Source organism: Phoxinus phoxinus (genome assembly GCF_949152265.1).
Source record: "Phoxinus phoxinus genome assembly, chromosome: 17".
Taxonomy (NCBI): Eukaryota; Metazoa; Chordata; class Actinopteri; order Cypriniformes; family Leuciscidae; genus Phoxinus; species Phoxinus phoxinus.
In genome coordinates, this window is record NC_136892.1 from 4,300,058 (window position 1) to 4,322,466 (window position 22,409).

The 22,409-nt window shown below is 40.1% G+C and overlaps 1 protein-coding gene across 2 annotated transcripts in view; it reads right to left on the reverse strand.

Moving 5' to 3' along the window:
• The window catches only part of gabrb2b (gamma-aminobutyric acid type A receptor subunit beta2b), a 112,469-nt gene extending 90,802 nt beyond the window's left edge, over nucleotides 1-21,667 (reverse strand). For both annotated transcript variants that reach the window (XM_079585625.1, XM_079585626.1), the window contains exons 1-3: nucleotides 21,491-21,667; nucleotides 21,224-21,315; nucleotides 20,642-20,709 (exon numbers count right to left, since the gene is read on the reverse strand). In XM_079585625.1, the coding sequence (XP_079441751.1) occupies nucleotides 20,642-20,709; nucleotides 21,224-21,315; nucleotides 21,491-21,573 (243 nt within the window). In that variant the 5' untranslated portion in view covers nucleotides 21,574-21,667. The remainder of the gene's footprint in view (nucleotides 1-20,641; nucleotides 20,710-21,223; nucleotides 21,316-21,490) is intronic.
• Nucleotides 21,668-22,409: the final 742 nt, after the last annotated feature.

The following is a 22,409-nucleotide window of genomic DNA, read 5'->3' on the forward strand; positions in this document are numbered from 1 at the left end:
ATTGAATATACGAAAAATTAATGGCAAAGACTCTTTTAGGTACCATCTAAGAATGCATTTTTTAAAATTGTAAGGAAAGGACCTATTTACTTTATGAGTGTAATAATGGTTGTATTGAATTGTTTAAATTAATTTATGATGGGGTAATGATGTTTATAATTTTGTGCTGTTTTTGTCTTGACATTGTTGTGATTTTATTTTTATTTTTTTGTGGACCCCAGGAAGACTAGCTTGTTTACTTTGGTGACAGCTAATGGGGATCCTTTTTACAATAAACAATAAACAGTGATCTCAGATGATTGCATTAGCTAAGCTAATTGGCTTGTTAGCAAGTAAACTCAACTCGGTTAGCTATATTAATAGTTTAATGTGCTAACATGTTAACTTGGATATCCGCATGCTTTTTTGTGATATCTGGCAACGAAGAGAGGGAAGATTTCAGAAGAGAGGAATGTTTTGAGAAGGGAGTAGAAGGGGAGTAGCAGTACGTAAACTGAACAGCGGCTACTTTTAATGCCAACTGGTCAGGAGTTATTTCATAAAGTAGATCAAATTATACACACCTTGTAACTGCATTATTATTTTACTCTAACCAGGTGAAAACTAAAACACACCTGCTCCCGCTCAGCCTTTTATATTCCCCTCTCATGGCTTGAGAGGACGCATCTTTTGCATCATTGAAATGTGATTAGTTTATGTGAGCGTCAAGATGAGAGATGTATCGAATTAAAATAAGTGATTATCAGATGGTTCCGATCAGTGGCCGATCGTTTGGAGTTAGAAAAATATAATATGCGCTATTGCATTCTCAATGTTTAGAGATTTAGCCTCAGACACAGGACATGCTAATTCACTTTTACAAGCAGGTTCATTACCACGGCAACCACTTGAGCGTCAACGTTCAATGCGCCTCTCGTGTGTAAAAAGTACCTGTACACATAAGAGGCAGCAAGATCGCAAGAAAAGCTTGGCGCGTGCCGGTAACTGTACATTATTTAAGGCTATTTTCTATGTGTTAAGATATTGATACAAGATATTAGAAAACACTAAACCACTGCAACTCAAGAAGGACACACTTAGTAAGCACTGCGATTTCACAATGCCCACTAGGTGTTGCTGTGTGATCGTATTAATTTGGTAAGCATAGAACTGTTTTTGTCAAGTAAGCTTTATTCATAATAAACCGTTGCAAACCGTGAGGGCTCTTCAAACTCTCTGGGTGCTTCTTGTTTCTTGTTAGTATGACATGTGGACTTGAATAGATCATGCTCTTGAGCAAATTAACCAAGCTAACATACAGTACAATCATATCGAATTTTCATATAGATTTTTTTTTTTTGGTGTGTCAAAATAAGGAAAGCACCATTTTTAAAGTGCACATATATGCTTTACCTCTGGTGGAACCTCAGAGTATGACGTACAATAGAACATATGATGGACTCAAATATCTAGAAACATAGCATTACTGTAATTGATTGATTCCACCGGAGGCAAGATGTAGCAAACCCAAATGCAACTTTAATTATAAACATATGATCAAACATAAAATAGGCTGGAAACTGAAAACTAGAACAATGACAGGAAACATTCAATACTAGACAAAGACACAGGGCAAACATGAGGGCTTAAATACACAAGACTAACGACAAGACAAGGGACACCTGTGAACAATAATCAGACGATTAACCAATGACAATACACATGGCAGGATCACATGACAAACAGAATCACATGACAAGACAAGAACAAGAAACAAAACCCAAACTGTGACATAGCCCCCCCTCTATGGGCGGCTCCTGATGCCCAACAGAACAAAAGGATAGTTCAGGAGGGTGGTGCAGTGGAGGCGGTCTTGGGGGAGGGACGGAGGGCCGTGGAGCGTGGGTGGACCTGGGTCGTGGAGCGTGGGCGGACCTAACAGTTCAGGGGGCCAGGGTGGACCAGGCAGTTCAGGTGGCCATGGCGGACCATGCAGTCCAGGGGGCCATAGTGAGACGTGAACAGTCTCTGGATCGGCAGACGTGACGTGAACAGTCTCTGGATCGGCAGACGTGACGTGAACAGTCTCTGGATCGGCAGACGTGACCAGTCTCTGGATCGGCAGACGTGACGTGAACAGTCTCTGGATCGGCAGACGGGACGTGAACAGTCTCTGGATCGGCAGACGTGACGTGAACAGTGTCTGGATCGGCAGACGTGATATGAACAACAGCTTCGGCGGGACGAGACCCCGGACAGGCGGTCTCGGCGGGACGAGACCCTGGAATGGCGATCTCGGCGGGACGAGACCCTAGTTTGTACTTGGTAGTGGCCCTTCTGGGCGATCGCACTGACGCCAGTGGTGGGTCTGTCATCCTGGATAGTAATCTCGGACGTCCAGAGTCCGATCTGGTGGCCGGTCTGAGGGCTGGCGTGACATGAAGAAACTCAAGCACAGCGGGACTGACGTGAAGCTCTGGCTCGGCAGGACTGACGTGAAGCTCTGGCTCTGCATGACTGACGTGCAGCTCTGGCTCGGCAGGACTGATGTGAAGCTCTGGCTCGGCAGGACTGACGTGAAGCTCTGGCTCAGAGGATACTGTGGGCTTGCGGGGCTCCTCATCCGCAAAGCCTACAGTGAACGACGAGCTGCTCCACATTAGGGCAAAGTCAATATACTCCACCAGAGTGTTACGAGGGGTATTGGCTGGCATGAGCTGGTAAAGTGGTTCATTGAGTCCATGGCGGAACATGTCCTTTAACACAGCATCATTGAAATCCTCCCCATGGCAAAGCTCGCAGAATTCCTTCACGTAATCCTCGACTGGATGGTTTCCCTGGCTGAGGCGGAAGAGGCGGATTGCTGGGTCCATGATGTGGTCTAGTATTCTGTAATGAATTGATTCCACCGGAGACAAGATGTAGCGATCCCAAATGCAACTTTAATTATAAACATATGATCAAACATAAAACAAAGGCTGGAAACTGGAAACTAGAACAACGACAGGAAAAATTCAATACTAAACAAAGACACAGGGCAAACATGAGGGCTTAAATACACAAGACTAACGGCAAGACAAGGGACACATGTGAACAATGACAAGACACATGGCAGGATCACATGACAAATGGAATCACATGGCAAGACAAGAACCAGGAACAAGAAACAAAATCCAAACTGTGACAATTACAATAAATAAAAAATAGCTAAGTAAACTTTAGATGCCAAAGTCATTACAGCAGAATCACAGAGAAATTTAATGGAGAAAGCTGCTTACTGATCAAAATGCATATATGCGAGTAAAGTGTACACAAAATATATAGTTGCCTGTAAAAGTGATAAAAAAAAAATTATGTCTATTTGTTGTTCACAGAAATTAGGAATAATTCATTAAATTCTGAACCAACTAATTAGTATACATTATTATTCCATCATCTCATTACCACCACTTTACATAATTAATTTATATTGTTGAACCATCATTCAAACAATAGATGTACGCCAAATGTACTAGATTTTCGGGAAATAATTGTTACTAGCTAGATAATGTCTAAGTTACATATGTAAGACCAGTTCACAGTTGACATTATTGTGAATGCCATCAGTGTACCAAACATGCCATTTTCATTGGCTGATGACAGTCCATAATGTCAGAAGTGGAGCACCCATGAAATTAAAAGGGCACCTATAATACACGTAATCAACTATTTTGTCTGAAGGAGATGTGCAGGCATACCCTAGGAGTGGCAATGAGATGCACAGACAAAGAGCAGAGCTCTGAGGCAAAATGGCTCAGCTATGTCAGCACCTTGACAAAGCTCTTAAGCCTGTTTTATGCTTCTGCGTCGAATCGACGGCGTACCCCCGCAGACCCTTCTGCGTCGACGCGAACCCCTCTCCGCCCCCTCCGCCGTAGCTCGACGTGCACCTCCAAAAAATTGTAACTACGCGTCGAGGCGACGCAGACCACAAGGGCTGTGATACCGCCCCCCCCCCCCCCCTAGCGTTCTCGCGGTGAAATGCACCGCGATGCAACACAACCCGACGCAGAACCATAAAACGGCCACGACGCCGTAGGAGTGACGGCGTATCGACGGCGTGGAGTTGACGCAGAAGCATACAACAGGCTTTAGTGAGTAGCCAACCAAAGAGAGTATATTCTATAACCATCCATATTACCACTACTTTCATGTAGAGAATGCAACCTATAACTTGATCAAAAGGGATGCAAACATGAGACCGGCATAATATAATTGCCACAGACTCTCGCCTTCAAAACTCAACCCCTAGGGAAACCGCAGGAGAGCTTCAGCTGTACTTAAAAATCCTAGAGCAGTTAGGGGAGAGTGCTCCCCTAGTGCTCACAAGCAGAGCACTAGGGGAGAGTGCTCTGCTTGAACAAAGATACTTCTCTGTGATCCAAAGAGTCCATTCACTCATCAAAGGGTGCTTTCACACTGGCAGTTTAGTTAGAAACGGGGCACTGTTCGCATGAAAAATCTCTAATGTGAACGCTGTCATGCGGACCGGGGTACGAACTAGGGTACCGAACACGAGACTACCTCTGAGTTCAGTTGCTCCCGAACCGTGCCGCGGTTCGCGTGAATGTTAAAGCAAACCGGACACGGGTGTACACTTGTTCAGGAAGTAAAGTGACGTGACCTGCGCATGCGTTTTAGCTGATTATGATGTATTTAGTAAAATAAAACACATATAAGGGATGATAGTGTTGATGATTTACCTTGGATACGAGCGAGAGTAAGCCTACAGTGTATAGTGGAATCAGGGCAACAACTTTGGAAAATTTGTCTCCTCAAAAGAGTCCGTTTGCAAGCAGCAGAAGGCCACCTAATGCGACACACGCACAGTAAACCTGTGTTGTTCACTCAGCTGCGCATAATAGCACAGAATTAATAAAAAACACAATATATTGACCCGCGTTCGGTTTTCTATCATGCACCGTGCACATTTGCAATGACGTAATATGTACGCAAACGCACCAGGGTTCGATAGAATCAAGTTGAATGTGAAACCAGACCAACGCTGCGGGGGGCACCAGGAACAATCACGCTCAGGCTCGGACCGCAGCAAACGATCCCAGTGTGGAAGCACTAAGAAATAGAGTGCTATAATAACAAGGAGGGATGCTATCAGCAAAACTACATCTTGTCAGGTTCTTTGAACATTATTAGAGATAATTTACACAGTTCCCAACCAAAGGGGAGCAAAATACCCTACTTTAAGAGCCAACAACAGTTGGGAAGGGAGGTAACTAAACAGGGGCATACAAATTTTCTGCCATACTTCAGTTCACATTACTCAACTATAAGGGGTATACTAAAGTGTAGCTTACCAAAGGGAGCATGCATGGCGCTAAAACCTCAGTGATTAGCTCTTCAGGAGTCTTCATCCTAATTCATACTCAGGAAAAGGAGGAAAAAATTGAGAAGGGTAATGTAGTGTGCCCAGTAACTCTCATCAGCCAGACGGTAAACTCCAAGGGAACCAGAGGGGATCTTGGAATTCATTGGGGTGTCTACTTAAAGACCCCAGTATAACTGGGGGAGAGCAGCTCAACCCTGCCTTGAGTAAAAGCACTCTACCTTAAAGGAAAGGATGGAACGCTAACCCATAATGGGACTTATTTTGTCACTTATTGGGAGCAGTATGCTAGCTGGAGCCGTTTACCTCTAGTATTTGTGCTAAGCTAGGCTAGCAGTGCCACCCAGTCAGACAGAGTTATGGCACGCACAGAGATGAAAAGGGTATGTATGGACCTATCTAACTCTGGGGGATACAGTGAATAAGCGTACCAAAAAGTCGGCGTGTTCCTTTAAGCATTAGACCATAGTAAGTGACAAATAACAAAGAGGAACAACCCCGTAGGTAAACTTCCTCTAATTGTAAGCATTTTGCAACCAGGCCCCAGGCTCCCATTTCAAAGGGGAGTGGCATCCCTACTTGAAGACCAAACTGTAATAATGGAGGGAGGTAAATTAAGTAGAGGGAATCTAAATGGCCCAACACAACTCCACTTACCTAACATCGACCCTTAGTGCCAGCCAAAGGGAAGATATGTCCCAGACAAGAGAAAGGTTGTCTGTAATTTGCCAGTTTACATCCTACTCTTACATATGAAAAAGGAGGCAACAAGAGCAGGACCCAATGCCATTGTCCAGAAGTCTCGTCATCAAGGACCTTACTCATGCCAGCTTTGTTAAGCCTTCCCATGAAGTGCAGACGTTGTTGGGCCTTCTTCACCAGGAAAGTGGTGTTCTGGCACCAGGATAAATCATTACTTATGTGAAGAACTCTCAGCAGATCGGCCTGGTATGCTTGCAACAAAGCCAATTAACCGTTTCGTGGTCTGTAATGGTTTAGATGGCAAGAACTGAAAGACTTCAGAGAAGATGTCTCGCCCTACGAGAGATAGCTGGCCAGTGTCTTTTCAACAGCTGGCCAGCGTGTCTTTAATTCGAATGTTGGAATGGAAAAATACTAGATGAATACGATTTCTTCCAAGACTTCTCCACTTCAGCGTGAAGCTCTGGAAGAAATGGAAGTCTCATGGGGGAGGTACATTCATGGTCTGACAAGAATCACTCATCAAGTATACCCAAAGTGACTTCCAGTTTCTCAACTGTATCAACTCCATGTGGCAGTGTTAACGTTCCACTTCGAAAGGTAACAACTTTTTAAATAGATTAACTTGATTGTAGATTGAACCATTTAAATTATCTGTAGCTTATAGCTTTTTCAGAAGACAAATAATTGAGGTCTACTAGTGTATTTGTCTTATAATTCAGACAAATAAGTACTTTTAATAAAGGGATATTCTCAAGACAATGATTCTCCAACAAATCATTCCACTCTGAGTGGATGGCGTCTGAAGATGTAACAGAATGTTTAATCTCCCTGACACTTGTTTCTATCAACTTTGTTTCCTAGCAACCATAAACCTCATAAGTGCAAGTAGTCTGATCTAGTCCCAGTCATATACCAGCTGACATTTCACTGCTAGAACTGTGAAGTAATGTAATGGCAGCTCACATGTTATGAGTAATCAAATGAAAGTAATCACACCTTATGTAACTGCTCCAGTCTTCAAATAAATTAAATTTCTACACACTTGTTATATTTTCAGCAGAATTTGCAGGAAACTCCCAGAAATATAAAAATAAATTGTTATGTCGAATGATAAATTAATATGGCTGTGTGTTTTTCTCCCTTTGCCCCTGTCTGTTTTGTCTAAGTCTTCTTTCTTATGATTTGCTAATGAGATGGTGAGCTGGAGTGAATGTTGCTGAGGACTGGTCAATTGTTGAAACTCTCCTCCTTAAAAGTTTGCTGACCAGAAGAGAGAGCCATGTATGGCCATCTGTTTGGCTAGCCTGAGCTGCTTGCATTGTGTGTTGTTGCTCCAAAATATTATTGTTACTAGAAAATGTGTAAAATGCTGTTGTACTGTATGACATTGTCTTTTAGTAGTAGTAATATTGGTGTAATCGCCTATCTTTCTGTTTTAGTTAAGATTACTTTTGTTCGTTATGTTCTTCCTTAACCCACTTTTTAAGTTTTTGCTTCCTGTTAGTTTATTCCATTGTTTCAGTTTTTATCTCATTCTTTTTTTATCTTTTAATTTATTTCTTTATATTACTAAACCAATGTATGTTTTTAGAGTAATAAATGAAATGTAAGATGCACTGCTGGCTTTGTCACCTTTATGTCACACACCAACCTCTAGAAGGGACATCAAAAAAAATATTTTTTTTGGCACCAGGAGAAATCAATCAAAGATTATTTTGGCATCTTCTTTGTCTTATCCCAATTCTTGACTTCTCTATAATACTTAAGTTTGAAATCCAGACAGAAATAATGTCTAGTGTTTTACTTGTATAAAATATTTTGTATCAAGCAAATATGCTCACTTCTGTTGCAAAGTGCGACTGACAGGCCTCTCTTAAACACTTCAGACAAATGCGTGCCTCTAACCATTGCAAGTCAATGTATTGAAATGTTTCCTAGAATGAATTTTAGACATCTTTCTAAATGAGAGAATTTCTGCTAGCTTTCTCTAATGATTCAAACAATGGCATTGTTAAATTTTGCCTGCACAATGAGCACTTAAGTGAATTTGCAAATGATCAATACTTTCATCCAGGCTTGTATACAATATATATATATATAATATTGATCAAATCCTGGGGGGGAAGCACTGCGGCGCTGCTGTAATTACACAGGTGAAACTGAATGAATAAATTAATACATTTGTATGCTACTTATTCCTACATAGGATGCAAGATTACAATTAGAGCATTCCAATTCACAATGTTTTAATAATAATAATAATAATATGTTTTATTTATATAGCACCTTTCAAGAACCCAAGAACATTTTACATAAAGTTTTTTAAAAATCCCAGGAAAAAAGAGTATGGGTGTATCCCCGGCATCCTGGCCAAATTTGCCCCTGTCCATCATGGCCTCCTAATCATCCCCATATACTGATTGACTTCATCACTGTCTCCTCTCCACCAGTAAGCTGGCGTTCTGGCGCAATATGGCTGCCGTCACATCATCCAGGTGGATGCTGAACATTGGTGGTGGTTGAGGAGATTCCCCCTTCCATGTAAAGCGCTTTGTGTACCCAGAAAAAATGCTATATAAATGTAACAAATTATTATTATTTTTTTTTGTATTATTACTACTTATTATTATTCCAAATTACTAGTAATTGGTTACTAGTGCCTTGAATGGTTAGTTCACCCAACAATGAAATGTCTGTCATTAATTACTCCAAACCCGTAAGTTCTTCGTTCATCTTCGGAACACAAATTAAGATATTTTTGATGAACCAGCCATAGGCAGCAACGTCATTACAACTTTACAACGTCATTACTGTTCCCATCTATACTCCTGTTCTCATGAACCTCCAACCCTGCAATCCTATTTATCTGGAAGCACGTTCTATCATCCAGAACCAGCAGACGAATTAATGCAGATACATTTTTCTCGGCTGACATCATCTGAAAGACGTCGGTGCATGCAAAGGGGATTATGCCTCCACTGTGGAGCTGACAGTCATCACAGTGTGCCCAGACCACCTAGTGCATCAGTGAGTTCAGTTCATACCGTTCAAGTCACTCATTCTCCATTTTGTTCCAAAGTCACAGTGACCAGTGACCATTTTTCTGTTGCAGTTACAGCCCTCATCGATTCGGCCAAATTATCCTGTTCTCTGGGCAACTCATCCATCAGCTCCACCTCCAGGCCATTCCCTGCTCAATCTCACTTCTCATCCTCTCAATAGTGGGAAAGCCACTTGCAGGAGGAATTATAACATCGCTCTGAACCTGTTTTCCTACGCATCGGTTGTACTCACCTAGAGAACTCACTTCTGGATCTGGAGGACTTCACAGTCACATCACTGGTTGGAATAGCATTTATCTCCACTCTCATGGGCCAAACATAAATGCAACCCAACTGAGGCGAGCATGTATACTCTTCCAGTGAAAAAAAGAAGAAGTGCAGACTGAGAGAGTGGAGGGACTCCATCTATAGTTTGACTGTCTGCTCTAACAACTGTCCACTCCATCCTCAGTCCACCTTGGAGGAAAATGGTATCAGTACTTTCAGGAGATCCTGACAGGAAAACCTTCCAGAGGACCATCGGAGGAACATGGCGATGTATGTAGTCTACACTACCACTGCTAAAGCTGCATGGGGCCGGAAGAGGAAACATGGGACGCTAATAGCAGTAAAGCCCACTATATCTCTGCCAGCTGCCCTCTCTGTCAACTGCCCTGGCCGTCACTAATTTAAAGAGCTCTGCCGCAGATCTGCCAGGTAGTGCATTATCTAAGTGACAGGTCCCTTAAGGAAGTGTGTTGACATAAATGTATATTTCACTATGTCAAGCTATTATCTCCAATCTAACTATAGATTGTAGGGGCAACTGAAAGACAACAGACTGACTGTGCTGGATGGAGGACTACCCATTCCTAATTCCTCCAGACATGATAGCATTGTTGCAATGTTCACACTATCACCCCTTTACTGTGCTGGAGGGGACGACGGATAAAAGTGGGATGCTAATGGAGAAAAAGTCCACTCATCTACTCTGTTAATTATCTATTCCTGAAGAGCCTTCAGCAAGTGTACTTACATAGTTCTAACCACGTATGCATTGTCACCTCCAGACTCATTCTAGACACGTTTGTAAATTTGAGAGAGAGAAAAATAAATATGCGTAGTTGTTGATATACTGGATCTTATAAAATTATGTGAAATCCATACTGCCCACTAATTCACAAAGAGCAATATATTGATTGACATTTTGTAATCAAGTCATTATTCATGTTGTTTGGAAAGGCCATACGCTTCATATGTGAGGCAGCGTGAATAATAACGAATAATGTTGTGATTCACACCTGAGGAAATAAAGACCCCTCTGAGCCAGGTCCTTCAGGAAGTCAGCCTGGTATGCCTGCAACACTGCCACAGTGTGCAGGGCTCCACCAGCCTCACCTGGCACCATGTAGTCCCTCCACATTTTAATAATTCAAGGTGGTGGAGTCACCCATGATCTTGACACCTCAACATTGGAGAGAAATGGAAGGCTCACAAGGGGATAGTCTGCGTGGAGCGATTTCCTTGGAACGACTGAGTCTGGCTGTGGTGCAGGTCATGATCTCTACAGCTCCTCGTACGTGGAGCCTCAACCTGCCTCAACTCCTGGTACATCTAGCTCCTCAGAGCCATAATGCAAGTCTCTGAGAGAAAGGGACATACCCCTCTCAAACTCCTCCACAAGCTCTATTTGCGACCCCCACGATGGAAGTCACCACACTGCCTCGGCAGCAGTGGGACATGAACCGTCCCATCCCCCATGAAGAGAGCCAGACGGGAGCGGAGCTTCCTCTCTGCAAAGCGATCACAGTGAGTGCTCCCTCGAGAGCTGACTGAGCGTGCTCCTCCTAAACAATACACAGAGATTGTGTGCATCATCGCCCGTAATAAAGTGGGGACACTGTGACGCGCACTTTTTAAAACACTGTTTATTCACTTCCATCTTTTTAAATTATGTTGGACAGAAAAATAATAACTAAGACTCACAAGACACATATAGCACTTTCTGAAAATAAAGAATTTGATGTTTAATGCAGTCGCCCTTTTGTAGACATGCCGTACAAAAAGTACAAGTACAATCCCTAAAAAGTACCAAATTGCATGACTTGTTTTAATGGAAAGCAATGTGTTGCATTATTTTTGCATTACTTTTTCTCACCTAGGCTAGGATTGCTTACTTGTTTTTTTTTTTTTTAAACAAAACAAATCAAAGGTTATTTTTTGGGAAAATGTAAAGGCCCTTTTACACCAAAAGTAAAATGAATAAGGTTCTTGCACACTAAATCCTAAATTCTCGTCCAAAAATTTTGCACATTAAAAAACAAATACGATCTCACGTTGTCAATGACGTTTACACACTGCCTCCAAAACTTTCTTAAAATACGTTGTAAAAATTTGTTCGATTTTCGAGTTTTTCGCATCCAAAGCAAGCATTTTGGACCTTCAGGCTGAAGGAAATGCACATTCACTGTTGTACTGTAGAGGGCGCAGTTAAAACAATCCTTTCAGCTGTGCTACCATTCTGGATTGCAGAAGAACAGAATGCAGGAGAAGAAAGTTCAACACTTACGTCAGCAATAAAAACAAAAGATGAAACACAAATGCGATGTTTATCTAAAGACATTTTTGCTTATTAGTATGATTGAACTGGATCATCGAAGGTAAGCAGCAAAGACATTGTCAGTAATTAAATGCAAAATAACACTGGATAGTCTTTTAGTCATGTATAAATTAAATACATAGGCTATTAATCCTAATTCCTTACAATTATAGTTGTTTTGTTGTTTTATCAACATAAATGACAGACACGTATTGCTGCTGGCTCTTTAAGAGCTGCAATGATCTGTTACACATGCTGTCTTTATCAACTGCTTATGTTAACAGACTGTGTTTATGAGGATACTCGCCCAGACCAAAATGTTGACATACTTTTGAGTGTTTTTGAATGTTAAAGCGATATAATCCATGAAAAAGTATTCAGTTTTGTTACCCGCAAGCTGTTTGTGAGGTGACTTTATCGTATGTACTGTATGTGCGCAGAGAAAACCATCTTGTTTGCTGCGGTACGAGACCAAGCGCGATTGTTCTAAATACTCAATTTTCAGTAACTTAATATATCATAATCAGCTAAAAAGCATGCGCAGGTCACTTTACTTCCTGGACAAGCGCGCACCCGAGTCCGTGTTGCTTTCACATTCACGTGAACCGCAGCACGAGGAGCAACCGATCAGTTCAGGAGCAACCGAACTCAGAACACCTCCTCCAGGTAGTCTCGGGATCGCAGTGCGCACCCGGGTCCGCATGACAGCGTTCACATTAACGATTTCTCTAATGCGAACCGTGCCCCGTTCCGAACTAAACTACCAGTGTGAAAGCACCCTTAGGGAGTGCAAGTACTGAATAGTTTAAAATGTGAATGTTAAATACTTGAATGTTTAAATTGGTAAGACTAAAAAAGACGTGCAAATGATAAACTTTAGTGACGATGCAGCACTGGCCCGATTGTGCAAGTGACAATTCCGTCAACTGTCCCGACTCCCGAAACGCGAGAGTCTGCCCTGGTGAAAAAAAGGTAGGATCACCGCTTGCAATGCGCTCGCTTGCCTTGTGCAGATGCAATGTAGTGGTGGTGTTAATCGCATTTTGAAAAAGAGAGAGAGGATGCAGCGCTAAATCACTCACACTGTTTGACTCAAAAATATCAAAAATATTTGTCCAAAATATCTTCTTTTGTGTTCACCAGAAGAAGAAGAAAAATCATACAGGTTTGGAACAACTTGAGGGTGAATAAATGATGACAGAATTTTCATTTTTGGGTGAACAACCCCTTTAAGTAATGCACTTGAAATTCACCCTATTTGCTGCCTTTTCCCTCTTGCACATGGTGCTTAAAAAAGGATATTTGCAAACCAAACTCGCTCCGAAATGAAATTTTTTTTTTTTCAATCAACTAAAAGGCCATCACAAGTATAATGCCATAACAGCTTTCCAAGCTCAAAGTATATTCAATACTACAGCAATCTACTGCAAGGGTATATTGGAGTCTTGTGTTGTGAGCAGAGAGTAATTAGATACCAAACAGTATAAATGGTATAAAAGTATTCAAGTTTCTCAGGTTTCTCTCTCTTCTCTGGAATTTAATTTCCTCACTTACTACTGTTCTCCACATCCACCCCAGCCTATTTCTCTCTCCGTAACGCCTACTCACCAACACAAACACCAACAGCCCATAACACAGTACAACCACCACTCTTATTGTTTAAATTAAAAAGACATTATACAGAAGGGATCAATTATAGGACCACATTAAGCTACTGTATAATCCAGGGAAGCAAAACCCCCAAACACATAGTTCACAATATCCGCAATGTCTAATTGGCTCTCAATAATAGCTTTTGTGTTGTTTAATGCCTATTATTTTAGAAAATAGTCCTCCATTTAGGTGATTTGAACTGAAGTGTTTATCTTTTACTTTTAAACTGATCTTGAATTTACATCAACCTGACGGTATAAAGCTGTATACCCTAGTGAAAAATAAAAACACTAAAATGTATTTGAAATACATGTATTTTCGACTCTCTGTAGGCAAGGGCATGGTGAGCGGGTCCTGCTTAAGTCACGCGGCACCACAACATCCAATAGGAAAATTCAACTGCAGTAGCCACCGTTTAACCTGAAGAGGGCAGCACTCCGACGGTTTTACACCATATATTGTAGAATTAAAACACTTTATACCCAAATGTACTTGAATCAATGAACAGCATTAATAAGCCCCAGTCTTACAGATCATTAACTAAAATAAGTAGTTTTAGGGTTTAGTTACCCTTTAATGTACTTTAGTTATCCGGAAAGTGCTGAGGTCCAACTAGAGATATACTTAAGTATATTTGATTGTGCTAAAGTGTAACAATTACAAATATACTAGGTACACTTTAAATATCTTGCATTTAAAGACTGATATTATACAGAGATCATACTATCCTTACTAATAGTGATATTAAACATTAAGAAATGTGCATTGTGCAATAAAGTACTCCAAATAAAGTTGAATTATATTTATATCATTAAGTCTATATGTCAGTAAATATGTTAATGGATTGTAGTATACTAAGTAATTTTGGTAAAGGTTTTTTCACTAGGGTAGTACAATTCCAAGACAGAGTGGTACCTGAAATCTACAAGCATTGCCAGCAAAGCTCTTTGGGTATGTTATAAAGTGTTCACTCAAATAATATAACACACAATTTCATCACGTATTACGTTTCTAAGTAGATGTTAGATGACACCTGAAATGGATCATAGATTTTCTTGAGTACAGGCATTCAATCTAACATCAAGTGCATCAAATGTCATAAGTGCTATCATAATGTATGCAATCTGCCATCAGGAGAGCACGTAACTTTGTCTGTATGGAAGCTACTTGACATGTTGTATGTATTCTCCACTCCGTTCATGTAATTGCATGCGCCAATCTGTTTTAGCTTTACATGGACATGGACTACAGATGAGCCAACTGAGACTTTTCAGAAATGTCCAAAACTGTCAAAAACCTGTTCATGAAAGATTTAAAAATGTTTTTTAAAATTTTTACAATCCCTATTATACACAGAGCAGTTCAAAAGATGATCTGTCATTTCATTCATATATAGCAACTAAATATCCGTGACATCAATAATAGCAAAAGAGGTTGGCACGAGTGAAAAAATAGTTATTTTAATGCTATCTAATATACTCATACCATGTTAGCTAGATTGAGAATAGTAAAAATGCTGAAAAGGAAAGACTTTCAGTTTCGCATTAAAGGCAAAAACACAAAAGCTAGCATAAAGGGTGTCAAAAGATGAAGGTTCAAATTGGTACACCTCTGGGTTTGTTGATATACTGTACATTAGTGTTCTGCCTTTTTTCCACAATAATTAGTGATGTTGTAATCTGAGTGGGCTGAGCTGGGCAGCACCAAACACCTGCAGCTGTCAAACATATCAACACGTGCTTAACTAGGTTTTCATTTCCTGTAGGAAACACTCGTGTTTATGCAACTTTATCATTTAGGCTTTTATGTCACGTATTAATACAACTGTTTTTAAAAACAAGAATCACCTTTAATTGTAATACTACGTTATATTAATTTAAAGGGCACCTATTATGCCCCTTTTCAAAAGATGTAAAATAAGTCTCTGATGTCCCCAGAGTGTGTATGTGAAGTTTTAGCTCAAAATACCCCACTTATCATTGTTTTACAGCATGTTTAAATTGTCACTTTTGGGGGCTTTAGTGTGTATCCCTTTAAATGCAAATGAGCTGCTGCTGCTCTCGGCACAGGGGGCGGAGCCTCATGAGCTCACGCTCAGTGGCAGGACAATCTCATCTCATGGAATGATAAAACAAAACAGAAACTCTCAGTAGAGAATATAAGCTGTATGGAGGGTATAGTTTAGTTTAATTACGGTTATAATGTATTTGTCATCTGCTTTTATCCACTATTAGTACAAGCCTGCTGTAGCGGACCGCGTTCGAATGATGGCCAAAAATATACTGATGAGTTCAATGAAATTTATTGTACATCACACAAAAGATGAAGCGTCAGTTTAACTCCAGAAAATCACTGTAAGAGTATAAGAAGTGCGCATTAAAGTCTTTTCCATGGTCTGGGTGAATACTCGATTCTGATTGGCTGCAGGGTGTCCATTAAAAAGTGATGTAGGACACCTAGTAAAGGAGTTCTAAAACCGTTGATTTCGATTGTAAAACTAATTGAAATATAAACTAATGCTTAAAAAATGTGTTATTTGGCAAGTGAACATGGTATAAGCGGGTTATGCCCTTCGAGGTGTCCATTGTCAGGTATTAATGGCTCCGCTGCGCGTCGGACGGTCGGGCATTAACCCTTCCATAACCTCTCTCTCCCTTTCATTATCTTCAACATACACAGCAAATTACACAAAACACTCGTTACAACTAACAGTAAACAAATATATACACACCTTTTCAGCTTAATAAACTGGTCAACTTCATATCCGTAAAACGACTCAGATGAGCTGTAAAAAAGTGTGCGCTCTCCCTTTCATTTCTGCCGTGACCAGTATTGCTCCGGAGACTGTAAGCTGGATCATGAACAGTTGGTGAGATACATCCTCGAGTAACAACGAGAGTAAATGACGACTGCTATGTTCATTCGTAAATCCAACATCAAAACACCTCAATCGCTTAGGAGACACTCTAGTCTACAGCTGCTCCAGCGTCGAAACAATGGCGGACTGTGTTTAGCTCACTCAGGGCGGGTCTATGCTAATACTGCAGTGTCAGTCAACAGTCGTGGGCGGGGCTTGTGCAAAAGTACGTCACATTGCCCAGAATCTGAAAACAGCTTGTTCTTAGACAGTGCTTATGATTTATGAGGATTAAAAAAAAAGCATTTTGATCATTATAGGGTGGTTGTGTACACACGCCGCCAACACACATTTATGTTCAAACACCATGTAAACGTGTATTTTGCATAATAGGTGCCCTTTAAAGTTTGAACACTTCTGTCCAATAAGTGGTTCCGACTAAATAAAGTAAATAAGTTTAATACACAGGGTTAGATGTTTACAACAAACTTTATGAAGAATATTTCAAGAGTAAATGCAAAGCTTCTTTCCAAACGCAAGCCCATTAAAAGCTGCTGGATTTCATTGTCTTCACAATGGATATTCTGTTTTAGAAAACAAACATATATATACTAGAAATAACTAACCACAACTAAAAGTTATTTAGTGCTTGACCATGGGCCATCAAAAATAGAGAGATTTAGGAGAACTGAGAGGTTAAAGCGGATTCTATAAGCTTGAAAAGAGCATTTAATTTATTTTCAATAAACCACAGGACAATGAAGCTCTATCATCTGAAGTCGTTCTATAGTTAACGGCTATCTTAATCTAATAAAAAATAATAAAACATACAGAGTGTCCTGCAGTTTCTATGTTAGAGAGGCAAATATGCTCCTTATCTCAAGTGTATTGAAACAGCACAGTCCAGCTGGGTCAACAGCACACACGAAACCAGTGCATGCTTCAGTTAGAACAGATACGCCACTCATCCTAGAACATCACCCATTTCATGCTCACAAATGATCATGTTTTTCAATCAGAGAAGGCAGAGGTCACCACAATGGCATGTCACAGGATATGTGGCACATTATATCATCAATCTAGCATACTATTATCAGCATTCCTTTACAAATAGATGAACATTTGAGAATGTATGCGTTTCTCTTTTTTTTTTTTTAAATAGACTAAAAAAAGATTGGGATGGATTCCAACATCCTCAAACACTCACACTAAGCTTTCAGCCTCTTGGTTTCCTGAATATTTTGATGTGCTTATAATACCATTAACCTGTTCTTGAAACCGTTATGGACTGATGGGGTCCATTTTCTCTCTTTAAACTTTGATAAGTAGTAAATTCTGTTTTTGTAATCATAAAGTTGTCAACAAGAGGTATTGGTAAAATAACAGAACGTGTGGATAGCATAGCATTGGAAGAGAAGCTGGTGAGAAGCTCATTGCTGAGACTTCTTTTGGGGGACTTTATAGTCTCTCTCTATCTCATTGTTGTCTTGGAGAAACATCTGAGATCTCAATTGTCTTTTTTCTTTCCTATGGGTCAAGGTCATGGTAAGAACAAACACTGCAGTGAAGACAAACAGACAAAAAAGCATGTTTGCACGGCAAACATCAATCTGCACCTAAGATCAAAAAGCACCAGGCTTCACTTCAACCTAGAAGCTGCAAGACCATTCATCAGCACTCAGTCTCTGTTTCAGCCTTTGTTTGCATTCATCTGTCCTTTGGTGAATCACACACACCTAAGGCGCTGTGAGGAGCACAACCTTCCCTACAACCACACCCCTAACTGCCTCCAAGAAAATGGCAGGTTGTTAATGTCAAGAAGCTTTTGCAAGTCTATGTCAGCGACTCATATTGCCTGCGGTCATGTCTGACCTTTGCTCCCTCTCTGGACAGACCTACTATATCATCGAACACCTACTGTGGGAGGTGCAGAGGACCTTTGATGATGGAGACATGTGACCGTGTACGTGAACAGAATTGGATGAGCCAGAAGCAATATAGGGCTATAAGTTGAAAGCATGGAGCCATTTTGCTTCGGGAGGAAATAACACAGGTGGAAGCGGTACATTTCAAAAGTCTACTTCAAACTTCAGAGAGTCGAGAGTTATGTTCAATGATTCACAAGGGAATAAACTGGAGTGGAGAAGACTAGGCTGCTAGTTCTTAAAATGAAAGCAAAAAAATGTCTAAACATGCTGATGTATCAGGTTTTTTTTTTTTTTTTGCTTGTTTGACCCTAATCCATGTAGCTGTGATATGACAAAACCATTAATGTGTGGTTTGAAATTCAATCAGAAAAGCTAATTTAAAAAAAATGGAATTGTGACATCTTGAAAATGACATTGCATTCATGCAACTCTAGAGTATAGTGTCTACAGCCATGTATAAATTCACTCATTTACATTGACATGCACCATACAATATACTGTAGTGAACTAGTGAACAGTTTTGTGACACTGTATATGCTTGAATGAGTAAATAGTACAGTAATGCTTCTGTTGTCACATGTTGTCTCATGCACTTCATGGTGTAATGGGTGTAATGTCATGAAGGATGTTAAGATCAGAGTCGCAATAATGAATGTATGTATAATATCATAAATGCCTCTTCTAATTATTCACATTGCTAATATAGTCCTGTAACCGAGATACACAGAGAACAAGGAAGAACAGAATAAGAGCATAGCTGGTTATTCTATTCAGGAATGACTTTGAGAATGTGATGTAATAAACATTAATGTCTTATGATATAATGTCTTAAAGGTCAAAAAGGGGGGTTGGGATCACATTTGAATCTAGTGAACTTTGATGCCACATTGACCTAAAGCCTATCAAACAATACAACATGCACCAACATATACTTTGAAAATACTTTTATATGTTTCAGCAATGTTTGTTTCCATATATTACGATCATTTCTGTAATTTCCACTACATTTAATGTTTTTTACGAGTTTAATCAATATTTAAATTCAAAGTAGTAGATTGCAATTACCTCATCACAGCAGGTTGTAAAACCAGTTTGATCAAGGCACCAATTCAACTTTCAATTTTAGTGGGTTGAAATTGTTTACCGTGTATAGAGGAGGCAGAGATTACACAAAATCAGGCTTAACAGATAAGAAGGGAAAGATATAAATAGACAGAGAACATAAAAAATGCTCTAAAACAAAGGCAAAATATTGTAATCTCGGCGGATGTGTGGAATTGAAGCTTTTATTTTTTTATTCAGAGAGGAAAGCCTGGCCAACTCCTCTTCTCCCATTATGAAGATGGGCTGACACATTGCTTCAAGTGCCAATACCAAAAATTCCCCATTGCCACAGGGAGCTGCATAACATCAAGGTTCATGGTGATTTGGACACTCGCTGTAGCTATTTATCCAGTGGGAAAGAATGTTTAATCCAAATTAATGCGTGCAAGTTCCTAGCCAGGAAAATGTGAAATGGTTTAGAGCAGTGATCTGTGCATTTTCACTTTCTTGGCCTAGTAATGACATCATTTAAGCTTGCGGACACACACAAATGCTCTCACTCAGACATAAATCGTAATCATTGTTTTGTCCTAAAGACATCTTGACAGTACTAATGAATGCATGCACTGTTGCTTAACATTAATAATTATTGTGTGATGGAATTGCAAAGACTACAAGCAGGCACATGATCACACATTCACTTCTCAAGCCTCATATTCTGTGTCTGCAGGGTGAACAAAATCAATACGAGGAACTATAGTGAATATCACTGGGCTATTTTGAGAACAACAGAAACAATTCCTCAAAATCCTGCTAAGAGTACAAATAACTCAAAATACAGCAGCCAAGTCCTGGTGTGTTGAAAATACACGACCAGTTCTCAGTTATTGTTATGAATATCACCTCACTTGACCAGACCTCAAACACAAAACTCCATGTTGTACTTCAGAGCCATCACTAGGGGATGCTCTTGTATCTAAGGGGGGGAAATTCTACCAGATAACCATAAGGGTAGAAAGAGTATAAAAAACCAAGATGGATAAATTATTGTTGGCATCTACTTGTTTTGTTATTTCAGAAATCCCAGCAAAAACATTCAGTTCATTTGCAGAAGGAAATCTGTTGCCATAGAAACCACATTAGCTCTTCCTGGCCATTATTCATGTCCATATGCGAATACTGAGTATAATATGTAATACATGCTCTGAAAAGTTTTTTGATGAATACTACAGAACATTTACTGCAAAATGATCATACAAGAACCACTGATATAAAGTGCACACTCACGGATGTAGTGGCATACTGTTCATTGAAATAATTTGATGAAAGCTAATGGATTTATAATCTATAACTTTTCACATGAAACATAACTTACTTGGAACAGAGAGCTTGTGAAGGGGGGAGGGGAGGGGGTTGTAAAAATGTGTCTCAGGACAGCATGATGACACTTACCATATTCACTTCTGATACCATGTCTATGCTGGCTATGTCTATATTCATCCCCACTCCCACCGGAGGACCTATAAACCAAACCAAATCATATGAGTATACAGCTAATTGATTTGGTTTTGCACACTGAGCATGACCCATTATTAACTCGATGTCAGCCTGATAACATCCAGGATGTGATGAAAAGTAAACCAAAGATTCCCAAACACAATGATTTCAATATGATCGTTCAGTGTGGTAAGTTCCCAGTTTACATTCATCATCATGATCATCACTGTTTACTGATATTGCTCTTACTTAATATTAGGTGCAAATCAAAAGTACCACATGCAGGTGCACTGAATAAAACGTGCATGTTATTAATTAATTCGTCAACTTTGCGAAGCACCACTAATCAAACGTCGATAAGCGATTCTTTTAAAACAAGTGACCAAGTGTTCAGATCATACCCAAACCTGAAATATTTGGGACGTATTAGAGCGTAATTCTTCACCCTGGCGCGCTTACGATTTAACTATATGAAAGTTTAGAGGTGATCGATGTTAAAAGGCTGACATAATAAACCTAATTAAAAACGTGCTTTACCTCCAAAATCTGGCCTCAAGCGAATGTCATATCCCTTCAATAGTCTATCAACAGTTTCTTTTACGATAGACATATTGCTTGGATCATTGACACTGTAAAGAGGGAAAATACACCGTTAGATTCAGATGTATCCTTAGAGATCATTTTAGGTGTGTGTGTGTGTGTGTGTGTGCGTGCGTGCGTGCGTGTGTGTGTGTGTATATGTGTGTATGTGTGTAGAGTACAGACAGCCATATGAAGTGAGGAGAGCTTTTGGATCAGACTTACCTTTGCGCACACACCACAGCCATTATTACGGGGAACGTCCAGACGCGCATAAAGCCCTTTTCTCGTATTCTAAAGATCTCCATACTTTTATGTTTTCTGGTTTCCGTGAAGACAGAGAAAATCCAACTTAGAGTGCGCTGTGCAGTAATTCCACTGTGGTGCGCATGCGTACTCCAGCGCAGCATCCAGGAGCGGTATGGCGCTGATGGTGCTAGAAGAGCACTTCCCGATCAGAGACAGGGAAATATTTAAGGGAAAACTACGATAACACCAGAGAGAACAGTACAATAGACGGCCTTACATCTGCATTGTTTGTGCATCATGCAAAAAAAGGAGCCGTCTTGTCAAGTGGGCTTTAAAAGCTACTTCATGAGCAGTTTTAGTGTTCTTTCTCATCTGTCTTGAAAATTTGACATAAGGCACAAAAGTAATTAGTATTAGGCTACACAAGGTGGAGCAGGATGTTTGTTTTGCCGGTAAAAAAAAAATAAAAAGAATAAATTAGGACTTTCAATTATTTGACTTCTGTTGGTCCATCATTTGAGGAGGTTGGTGATAAATTGGATGCTTAAATGGATCGATAGGAATCTAAACGTCTAGATTACACCATCCCAACACGACAAGGGGAATCCTAAGCAAACCCATCCATAGTGCATGAAGGGGAAGGAGTTCAAAGGAAAAAATAGGCTGTGCATCTTATTTGTATTGGCATAAGATTCGTCAGACATTCATTTGTATCTTGGATTGAATAAGGGGGATCTATATAACATTCCAGCTGTTAAAATGTATGTGCCATAGTAGAAATGGTATAGAAAAAAAAAAAACCTTAACACATTATTACCTTTGGTCAGTGTTTGCAACTGGTAGGTTAATTGTATCTGTCCAGATTTTAAAAAATCTGGACACAAATTAGAGGGCT